This window comes from Crassostrea angulata, chromosome 5, assembly GCF_025612915.1.
Source record: "Crassostrea angulata isolate pt1a10 chromosome 5, ASM2561291v2, whole genome shotgun sequence".
NCBI lineage: Eukaryota > Metazoa > Mollusca > Bivalvia > Ostreida > Ostreidae > Magallana > Magallana angulata.
In genome coordinates this window covers 33,939,046-33,950,847 of record NC_069115.1, presented here as the reverse complement: position 1 = coordinate 33,950,847, position 11,802 = coordinate 33,939,046, and the positions used below count along the sequence as shown (strand labels likewise).

The window sequence follows — 11,802 nt, the reverse complement described above, 5'->3', positions numbered from 1 at the left end:
CTTCTAATCAATATTTTGCTAACACATGTAGAGCATCAAAAATTTATCTATAAAAGATCTTTCAACTGACACCAAGCAAAAGGGGCTGACCCCTCATATTAGGGGCCAAGAGGGGTCTAAAGTCTTTTATCTATATCTCTTGAATGAAAAATATTTTGTAATGTATTATAGAAGCAAAAATGTTTATCTTCCAGTTATCTACCTATATTTGTTAAAAGTTTTCTGATATGTTACATAATTTGGATTTTAAAGGGGCTAAAAGTCCAATATTTTGATCATTTATTTCTTAAAAAGAAGAAATATTTTGAAATGCATCATAGAAGAGAAGATACTCAGAATAATATTCGTAATAATATTTAACCACCAACGTTTCGTTTAATGGTCCTTATAAGGAGATAAAGGGTCGGCCCCTAAAACACTCTTTCCCTAATATCTCAAAAACAGTAACAAATTTCTAAACACTTGTTGAACAAAATGTGTTTAATATTAAGGGACCTTTCATTGATTTCAAGAAAAAGGGGCTAGCCCCTCAAATTACACGATAAGAGGGATCTAAATGTTTCAATCAAAGCTCTTATACATATATCAGAAACAAAACAAGGGCGAGAAGTCCAATACATTTATGATTTATTTGTAAAAGAAAAAGAGGATATAGAAATTGAAGAAAAGAGTCTGTTTAAGATTAAAGGATTTTTCATTCTATTTCCAAATCATGTTTAGCTGGTAAACAGCAAAATAAAGGTCAAGCATGTATCTCAAACTCTAGTGATATTGGGAATTTAGTATTTTCCATTTAATATAGAAGTCACCGACCACTCCCCCCCCCCCCACCCTTCATAAAATCATTTAGTTTTTCTGGCCCGATTTTACTTGATCTTTGATCTCGGACCTTTAATTTCAACTTAGTACCATTCTAGATTACCGTACTAATTACCAGACCAATTCGTTCATTATTAACAGAGTAATGAACTTTTTGGCATTTGAGTTTTAATTTTCGTGTTTGACATGTACTGTAGAAAAAAATTCTAACTCCCGAGCCCTTCACTCAATCCTCATGAAATTTTGTGTAAATGTACCTCGGACCTCATTCTGTTTTTCTGCCAAATTTGCAGCGGGTTGAACAATTAAGAAGAAATTTCCGATATCAAGCCGCGAGTATAGCCTGTATGGGGACTTAAAATTGGGATGTAAGCAGCCGCGTAATATTTCTGTTGCATGTATATTTCTTGTTTTCCGTTTAGTCTGTATCTACGATAGCGTGTGAACTACTTATGAATGTTAGAACTGTGGAAATTACAGTCATCAATTTTTTTATGAATAAATTTACGTGTTACTGATTTCGTTATTTCTACATTTATAAGAATTTTATCAATCCTGTTGATACATGTATAAAACAGTCAAACATAATAGTAAACGACACAAAAAAATCTCTACTCTGAAATACATGTGTAAAATGCATCAGTCATTGTTTTAGGACTTCCCCTAATTGTCGTTAACCGAATCCGAAATCCACACCTCAAAATTCTACTTTCGATTTATTTACGACGAAAATCAAGCTCGGTCCTTTTCATCCCCCTCCAGACACAAACACGCATTAATGTTTCAAATGACCTCGCACTGTTACCAAACCTGAGTAGTGAGACATCTTACACGTTGTTTTTCATCTCATACAAAAATTCAGCTCCTGTCCCGGGCGGAAACGCCCCAAATTCAAAGAGAAAATCGGGAATTATTTCGCGTCAGCCATGTTTTGACATGAACCTTCGATGATGAAATATAGACTGGCAATGCCTGTCTGATATGCGCGATATATATTTCGTATGATAGAGACAGAGGACCAGTCTACGATGAAATACTGTTATGACACCTGCAAAGGCTGTGTGTTCGAATCTCGCCGGAGCCAAGATTTGTTCTTTCTGTCTATTTCCTTCTCTCCATTTTTTTTTGACTGTCTAACTAAGATATTCAAAATAAAGGGGTTGTTGGACTGAAGTACAAGTTGAAAACACTCGTACATTAAGATTTAGACAAAAACATTCTGTAATTATTAGGGTCTTCCGTCTTCAGCGGAAGACCCTTCTATTATTCTATTGTTTCTTTTTCACTTTTCTTATTATTAAGGTCTTCCGTTTCCAACGGAAAACATTATTGTTATTGCTTTGTTCCTTTTTCCCTATTCTTCTATATTATTATTTTTTTTCTTACCAATTTTGTGCACGCAAGATCTCGAAAACTACTCAATTGATTTTTATGAAACTTGTCGATCTTATAGATGACGATGTGAAGCGTATTGCAAATTTTTTTTAATGATGACGTCACTTCAGGTTTTGAGATATAGTCGTTTTGTCGATTTTCAGAGAGGTATTTTGTCGGCAGTACTCCTTTTAAACTATAGCAGATATACACTTGAAATTTTCAGTGATGGTAGACGGAAGATTGAAATTGTGCATGAAGGTTTAAAAACATTTCGATCGCAAAAAGTGCCGAAGCTCGCCTGGACCTAAATATTGAGATTAAACAAATATCATAATTTTTTCTTGTTTTCTTTGTTTATCTTTTTTCTGAATAATATTTTGTTAAAACATATAATGTTAATTTTTTTTTAAAATTTATAAGACCTTTTATTTGATATCAAGACAAAGGGGCTGGCCCCTCAAATTAGGGGACCAAAGGGCTCTAAAGTCTTTCATCTGTATCCCTTTACTGAGAAATATTTTGTGAAAGAATATAGAAGCAAATATGTTTATCTTACAGTTATGTATCCAAGCAGTGTCATGATTTTATAATGTGATACGTAATTAAGGTTTTTAAGAGTTCAAAATTCAAAACTTTGATCACCGATATCTCAGAAAGGAAAAATATTTTGAAATGCAGTATAGAAGAGAAGATACTCAAAATGATCTACTAAACATTATGGATTCTTCAAAATTTCGTTAAACGACCCCTATAAGGAGATAAGGGATCGGCCCCTTAAACGCTCTTTCTGAGATATCTCAAGAATGGTAACAAATTTCTATTCACTTGTTGAACAAAATATCTTTAAAAGTAAATGACTTTTCATTTGATACGAGGAAAAAGAGGCTGCCCCCCGAATTAGAGATCTAAATGTTTTCAACCAAAGCTCATACATCTAAAACAAAATAGTATCTGGCCCTTAGAATGTAGAACTTTGTCTTATATTTTAAATCACGTTTAGCCGTTAAATAGCAAAACCAATGTCGTACATGTATTTCATGTTCTAAAACACACGGAAGACCTCCTCGTTGCTCGCAACGAGATCGTGTCTAGTTATTCTTTTTTTTCTTTTTCTGACTTTTTTGGAGCGCTATTTCTCAAAAACTTTACAACCGATGTGCACAAAATTTTCAGGACTGATAGAGCATGATCGGTGCTACATATTATTAAATTTTCAAATGATGACGTCACTTCCGGTTTCAGATTTTGACGATTTTGTAAATTTTTAAGGGTCATTTTGTCCACGCATCTCCTCCAAAACTAATCAAGATAGAAGCTTGAAATTTGCAGGGATTGTATATGAATGTATGTACAATGTAGATGTACCCCCTTGCTTCCAATTATGAAAATTGCTCAAGACCTCGAAGCTCGCCTGAACCTGAAAATTAGCACCAAATTTTTTCACGAAATTTTCGCACATTTTCTGTAATATCTTTGATGAATAAATATTTTGTAAACACATGTAATGCAAAAGTTGTTTAATTTTGCAAGACCTTTAATTTGATATCAAGAAAAAGGGGCTCGCCCCTCAAATTAAGGGCCAAGATGGCTCTAAAGTCTTCTTACAATAACTCTTTACAGAACAATATTTTGTTATTAATTATAGAAGCAAAAATGTTTACTGTACAGCTGTTTATCTATTCAGTACAATACCTTAGTCATATGTTACGTAATTAGGGGTTTCAAGGGGCCAGAAGTTGAAAACTTTGATCATTAATATCAGAAAAAGGAGAAATATTTTGAATAGCACTGTAGAACAAAAGTTGTTTGAAATAATGTTCTCAACAATACGAAAACTAAAATTTTGTTGTTGGTGGCCCCGGTAAGGAGTTTAAGGGTCGGCCCCTAAAACACATTTATACAGATATCTTGAGAAAGGTTAACAATTCCTAAGCACTTGTTGAACAAAAAATGTTTATATTTGCAAGACCTTTAATTTGATATCAAGAAAAAGGGGCTGGTCCCTCATATTAGGGACCAAGGGGGCTCTAAAGTCTTTTTATAATAACTCTTTACTGAAAAATATTTTGTTATTAATTATAGAAGCAAAAATGTTCATTGTACAGCTGTTTATCTATACAGTATCATACCTAAGTCATATGTTACGTAATTAAGGGTTTCAAGGGGCCAGAAGTTGAAAACTTTGATCATTAATATCTGAAAAAGGAGAAATATTTTGAAAAGCAATGTAGAACAAAAGTTGTTCAAAATATTGTTCTTAACAAAATGATACCAAAAATAATGTTGTTAGTGGCCCCGATAAGGGGTTAAAAGGTCAGCCCCTAAAACACAGTTGTTTAGATATCTCGATAACGTTTTACAATTTGTGAACACTTGTAGAACAAAATATGTTTAAATTAGCGAGACCTTTTATTTGATATCAAGAAAAAGGGGCTGACCCCTCAAATTAGGGGCCATAAGGGCTATTAAGTCTTTTTATAATAACTTTTTTCTCACCAATAATTTGATATTATTCATAAAGCAACAAAGAAGCTTTTTTATGCTTAATTTTAAACTGAAATCCGTTTTAAAATCGGACGATGCATTACAATAATATTGTGATTTAAAAATTGAGTTTTCCGGAAATTTTTATTCCACGTTCTTGGTTAAGAAAATAGCGTAATGTTCAAAGTAAAATTAACTCGTACCAAAAATAATTGTTAAGTCGTACTTGAACACATTCGGATTTTTTTTGTTAAGTCGTTCTTGAAATCGGTAAGGTTTTTGTTAAGTCGTACTTAAAATTATTCGGATTTTGTTAAGTCGTACCAGGAATTATTCGATTTTTGTTCTTTTCGTTTTAAGTGATCTTGTTATTGGTTTAAGAACTTTGCTTCTTACAGGAACATAAAGCTTTACTTTCGACATTAAAGGAAGACCCACTCGTTGCTTTGCAACGAGCTTTGCTCTAGTTCTAACTTTTTTGTCAATTTCATTGGATTTGTTTCTAGAAAGTAAATAATTGTCCTTCGCAAAATTAATTTCACAGCATTAAAACAAGTTATTTTATAAACCTACATATTTGTGCTATATAGCAAACGAATAAACCGAGGAAAAGAAACACGGTTCTTTTTTCGTCAATGTTTCCATACGACACATATGTTCGATATGCCTTTTGCACAAATTCATCAAATAAAATAAATTAAAAGCGTAAATCGAGGCTTTCTGTTTGTTCATTTATAAACTACATATCGGTATTTAAAAAGACAAATTGAAGTCAATTTAAAAGCTGAAGAGTCCCACTTCATTACTATTTGTAGGAATGGCATATTTGTATTGGGCATATGTCATCCTGAAAAAAAAAAAAACCGGTTGTCCCTTTTAAAGCGTTGAGGTTGCCAGACACGTCTGCTGTTCCTGTTACTCTTTTCTCGATACTAGAACTAAAAACGCCGGGGACGTTGGATGTTTGAAGATCAGTTTGCAAGATAAGGGATAAATACTGTCCATCAGCCTACAATTAAATTAACATACTAAACCGGTATTGGTTTACCGAATGGCATAAGTTATTAGTCGACTTCTAGTTCTTCCTTTGTTAATGTTTCCTTATATTAGTACCGTATTGCTACTGATTATGCTTATTTTTATCGAAATATACCTGCTCACTATAATCACTTGAAACAAAATTATTCCTGAAACATCTTTAGGGGAAAGTGTTGATATTTCGGAGAGTGTGGTATTTCGGACAGTCGATAAAAATTCCGTTTAACTTTCTTTGTCGTCTGTTTTAAATTTAAAATAATTGTTTATGTCGATATATTTACTAAATGGAAAACACCGAATTTAGTGCGCATGCCCAGCTTCACTATGATTGGTCGTCTTAGAGTATCTACCTCCTAACGTTTTGATTTCATTGCGCAAATAATCATTATATTTAAATTGAATATGATTTTATTTATCTAGTTATCACAGAAAGCTTTATATTTTATAATTACACAACATGCATAAAGAAAATTCATTTGAATCCAAGAAAAAAAAACAAATGTTTGAGAGAACAATTTTTTCGTGCACAAGGTTTTTATACGATATTGACAAAATCAAGCAATTTTATGAATTTTCAATATAGTTTTCTTTTCCTTATCCTTTTATTTATTCTTTACTCTTTTTACATTTCATAGGTTTGTAACATATTCTATTGGCTCTGTGTGACATGTACAAAGTTAACTTTTGAGAGAGTAATAGACGTTAATTTTACAATCATGCAAATATATCTGAAAATGATATTTTTCGCGATTTTTACCTTTAAAGCCCTATATTTAAAATTTTACATTCCTGACCCCTATGGTTTATTATGTCAAAATAATATAAATACATATCTAGGCAAACTCGATAAATCTTATAAAATTCTTGATATTCAAAAAGTTTTTATTCCAAATCAAAATGTAACTATTATTAATAGAAAGTGTCCATTTTAAGTGCAAAGAGATCTTAAAAAAGTTTATGCAGCTTCGTGCATATTTCTTTTCGTTATCACTCTATTTAGTGTGACCATTGTGCTTAAGTGAAAACTATATTTGACGAAATAAGTTTGCTTAATCAAAAATACTGACAACAAATCCTAATTAGGGTGAAATTGCATTTTAGGTGCAAGAAGGTCAAATAAAATGGGCCAGAGGGATGAATACTGACCCCCCCCCCCCCCCCCCCCCCCCCAGTTATCTTTGTATTTTTTAAATATGTTGTCTACAGATTTCAATGAAACTCTTCTCAAAAAATTCTTGATACAAAAACATTGAGGAGTGGAATATCTTAAATAAATGACCTTCACCTTCTATGCTGTGAATGACGCTATCTTCGTAACTACTATCATTTTGACCGGTAAACTCAATTTCCAATGAAGGTAAGTGGTTATGATTATATTCAAAACAGAACTGTAAATACTGTAATGAGCTTTAGTAAATACATATTTGTTTTTCAAGTTTTATAGAGAAAATCATCATACATATTAAAAATCCACTGAAATTATGTTGTCCGAATTTAGAACACCACTTCTACTTTTACCCACTTATCTTTCAAACTATTTAGACCTTTAAACAAACTATTTTATAATTAAATTTTAACAAGAAAGAAAATGAATTAACAGAAAAACCAACTATATGCCATACTGCATTTCATATATTTGATCATTAGCGGTAGCTAACTTTAACTATGGAATGATTCTCAAATCAGCAAAAACGCTGAAAAGAGTATGAATGATATCATAGCATAATTCGTATTAAGTCAAGTAGGCAACGAAAAAAGTAATTCATTTTTTAAAACACGATTCTCTGAAATGTAATTCAATTAATTTGATAAAAAGCCCCCAACGTGCTTTTTCGATTGCGATAAGTGGATTCACTTTTGTTACGGAGTTGCTCTGATTGAATTCGCCCAGAGTAGTCTACTAGTAGATACCGATTGTCGGGCGCTCATTTCATCATTGACGATGAGCAGTGTAACTAAAAACATTGGGACGGACACCTCCGGAATGGACATTTTCCGGCGTTGCGCACCAATTACCATTCACACAATCGACCAAAGTTTACTATTAACTGAAGGGTGTTTAATTCTTAATAAAAGTATAAAAAATTGAAATATTTTTAGATAGTTTTTGAGATATTTGATCTTAAAAGTTTTAACCCTATGGGGTTTTAGTTTGAAAAAAAAATACCCTAAAGAAAATCCCACATTTTTCTTAAATAATACTTTTTAATTCCACAAAATGTTAAATCAACATAATTATTGTCCTGCTTATTGTACAACTCTTCAAAAACTGACAGGTCTTAAAAATTGGCCAATACTGAACTGTATTTACGTGTAAATAAAACAGTTTTAATAGCACTGTATGTACCAACATGATATGATCATTAATTCAGGCATAAATTAACGGTATATGTGATCACTAAGATTACACGTAATGTTTAAACTTTTGTTAAATATCATAGCATTTTAAAACAGTCTTAAATCTATGGTCTCAATTATTCGAAAAAATAATGTCCGAGAATAAATCTCGGATTTTTTATCGTTATCTATATTTTTTTCATTTGGATGTTAGTAAAAACATATAGATGTGTTTAAAATGGAACTGATTTGCTATTAGAGGAATTACCTTTAAAAATGTTTGATGGCGATATGTTATTTCATATTTAAAAAATACCGGGTAAAACATCGTTTGTTCAAAACTATATCTTTTTTTTGTTTTAGAAAAAGTTTCTAAAGAAGGAATATTCTTTTACCATTCCATTTAATTTAAACAACTGTTATTTCAAAACTACGCTTTATAATACACACATCTTTTTATTTTCATTTTAAGTTTCCTGATAAAAAAAAACTATTCTCTTACAACCACATTCAATTAGAACACATGTCTTAATGGAGATGTAATGAAGAAAGTTAACTAAATTATATGTGCAAGTCTTTTATCAAGGAAAAGCTTATAGGAAAAAAAACTTAAAGGGACTTGGACACGATTTGACTTAAAATGTTTACATTTTGTTTTTCCAGTGTTAATGTTTATACTGATAGATATTAATATAGAAGTTTATATTGCTATGTCAAAATTTGAATGTCAAATTTCAAGTTATAATCAAGGTGCAGGGTTCATAATTCTTTGTTTGTAAACAAAGTTCAAATATTGTCATGTTTTACATATGTGTTGTATTGTTGTAAGTTTCAATCAAATCTCTTTCTTTTGTTGATAAAAGTATTAATAAAGATATTGAAATAGTTTAAATTGTTTTTACTTGTCATTTTGTCTAAGAAATGGTAATTCTCTACATTACATTTTTGTAAACAACTATAAGACTCGAGCTTTGTTTACATAACAATCAATTGTTACGTCTGTATATCGCTTGTAACTTGACTTTAACATTCAATATTTTAATTAATCATTTAAAATGCACCAGTAAACCATTTCAAACACAAAAATGAAAAATAAATTCTTTGATCTCAAATTGTTTTCAAGTACCCTTAAAACATAACAATGTCATTGCAAAATAATGGAAAACACATACAAAACAAGACTTGAAACTCGCTTAAAAAATCAATTTAAAAAATTTAAAATTTACAATAACTAAAAAATAAACTGTTTATTATTGGAATTGTTTTCTTTAAAGAAAGCAAACAATAAAATTCAATAAAAGTTTTTCAAAATTACACACCAAGAGAGCAAACAATACAATTTAATAAAGATTTTCAACACTTACACAACAATCATGATCAATGTTGTTTTAAAGTTAAAAACTATTACCTTTTTTTTTTATTAGTTCACATATTTATATGGATATAGTACCAGGGCTTATACAATAATGTTTGCATATATTGGATCTCTATTGATTACAAGATTCACCAGGGGAGATTGACTATCATGTTGTCCATCGCAGGTCCTCAAATACGTGCAGGCATATGTTAATGAGAAAACAATAGCGATGACTCCGAGAATGATAACAGCCGTTCTCAAATTATAAAAGTTGATCGTTGATAAAAGCCCCCTATCTTCAAATAAAAAAAATTAATATAGTTTTAAAATAGTCGAACAGTTTAATATACTTTTGATAGTAATACTGTTTCTTATAGAAAGGTTGAATTATTCAGGCTAAGATAATTATTTATTTATAGTGAGAATTTGTTTCAACATGTATTGAAACTTCATTAAAATGTTTTTTTAAAACTAATTTATTACTTTTTGAGAAAAACACACTTATTATACTAGTACTTATATTTACACCAGAAATCTTGCATTAAAATGTTTCTTACCTTCAAAATTAGAGATTGTGCATCCAGTCAAGTTGTTCCACATATGTTGGGAACATGTACAGTTTAGATGGCAGTAAATTCCATGGTCCTCAAACAAACAGGGTTTATCACACTCAAATTTGCTATTGTCTTTATAACAACACAAAACAAATATAACAGGTAAAGTAGGAACAGAAGGCTTTGTCACAACAGTTACAAATAAAAGTATTGATATTTTAATGCATAAATTATATAATCTACGAGAGATAAGAATTGTTTATATACATATATAATGTTAAATATAAATAGTTTCTTTCCCAACATTGTCAACTAACAGCGTAGCGCAGTGGTTTTGAGGTCTCTCTATTAATCAAAATTTTAACCTTTCCCAAAAATTTTAACAAGTATGTTTTGGTTAAAATCTGTGAAATTTAGAATCTCTAAAACGGTGAAATTATTTTGATTATTATGTACTTTACTCCTTATTAATATCGATAGGTGTCCCACACCACCTTGATGGCCCACCCGATAAAACCATGAATCAACGTTAGCATATCTTGACGTATGTCTGTGTGACCTATTACACATGAACTCACAACATGTATAAATATTCAATGTTAAAACCATTAATCAATCAATTATTTGTCTTTTGTGTTTGTCTGCTACAATACATTTTTTTTCTTAGCAGAAATCATGGTTATTAAAGATATAATTTCACTTTATCATGTTGTATTTATAAATCCAATGCGTTTTTAATTTTTTTTGTTTTTGCACTAACACTGTAATTGAGTAGAAATATTCATATATCTTACTTTCGATTTCAGAAATGTTACATCCATCTATGTGATCACAAAAGTCGGAAGTACATTTACAGAACGACTGACATTCCTTGCCATAATTTGGGAATCTACATTGTTGTTTACAGTCATTTCCCATGTAGCCGATTGGGCAGCCTGATTAAATAACAGACAAATAATCAGACGAGTGTAAACGTATACGGAAAATTTACGCAAAACACACTTTCATTAATTGGCTACGTTTATTATACAATGAACTTATTCAGTTATTTTTTTTACTTATATTTTGATTTTTCTGGAAACTGTCTTACAAATAAAGCTTAACATTCTAGTAGTTTCTTTATTCATTTTCTTAACATTAAGCTTTTTTCTTTACTTTTCGATGTACGGAAAGGTGATGTCACGATAACTCGAGACGACACTGGAATTGTGAATAAAGTCACCGAACTCTCTACAAAACGGTAGCATAAAGGAGTTTGATTTAAAAAAATATATTTAAAGTTATAAAATATATATAAGGCATTTAAAATAACCACAATTTTCAGAAATCAAAAAATGCTGTACATGTAATAATTAACATTTTACATACCCATACAACCAGTTACAGGGCTGCATTGGGACTCCCCACAAATGCATTCCTTCTGACATTTACTACCATAGCTAGGGTAACGACACGGGATGCTGCAATTCTCTCCAATGCGTCCAGGCAAACAAGCTAAAAAATAATAGATATACAAAGAATTATGGGATAGCAAGATCCGGAATGCGTCGAAACCTTATCTGAAAGAAATACTTACATACGACATTCGAAGGCTTAGCTGTTGCTTGTATTTCTTTCCTAGACATTGAATAAAATTATGTGGAATTCCTTAAATAGAAATGATATGTTTCGATAAAAATAATAATTTTCAGTTGTTCACAGCTTTAAACGTTGTGTGTACTTACGTTGATCTTAATTCTACAGACAATCGCATTATTGCAATCATCAGACAAAAAAATGAAATATTCAATGATAAAGAATGCATCACCCTCTAATCTATTCACATTTCCATTTGAG

General features: G+C 30.9%; 1 protein-coding gene across 1 annotated transcript; it reads right to left on the bottom strand.

Moving 5' to 3' along the window:
- Positions 1-9,490: 9,490 nt before the first annotated feature.
- LOC128185755 (scavenger receptor class F member 1-like) lies at positions 9,491-11,802 on the bottom strand. Its single transcript, XM_052855416.1, has 7 exons — positions 11,691-11,802; positions 11,543-11,583; positions 11,335-11,460; positions 11,122-11,196; positions 10,761-10,901; positions 9,970-10,098; positions 9,491-9,708 (listed from the first exon to the last, which is right to left on the bottom strand). The coding sequence occupies exons 1-7, from the start codon at positions 11,768-11,770 to the stop codon at positions 9,512-9,514; spliced, it is 789 nt and encodes a 262-aa protein (XP_052711376.1). The 5' UTR covers positions 11,771-11,802; the 3' UTR covers positions 9,491-9,511.

Coding starts and splice junctions, on each gene's coding strand:
- LOC128185755 (XM_052855416.1), bottom strand. CDS start 11,770: ATGCATTCTTTATCATTGAATATTTCATTTTTTTGTCTGATGATTGCA. Junction 11,584..11,690: donor TCTGTAGAATTAAGATCAAC/GTAAGTACACAC, acceptor TTCAATGTCTAG/GAAAGAAATACAAGCAACAG. Junction 11,461..11,542: donor TAAGCCTTCGAATGTCGTAT/GTAAGTATTTCT, acceptor ATTATTTTTTAG/CTTGTTTGCCTGGACGCATT.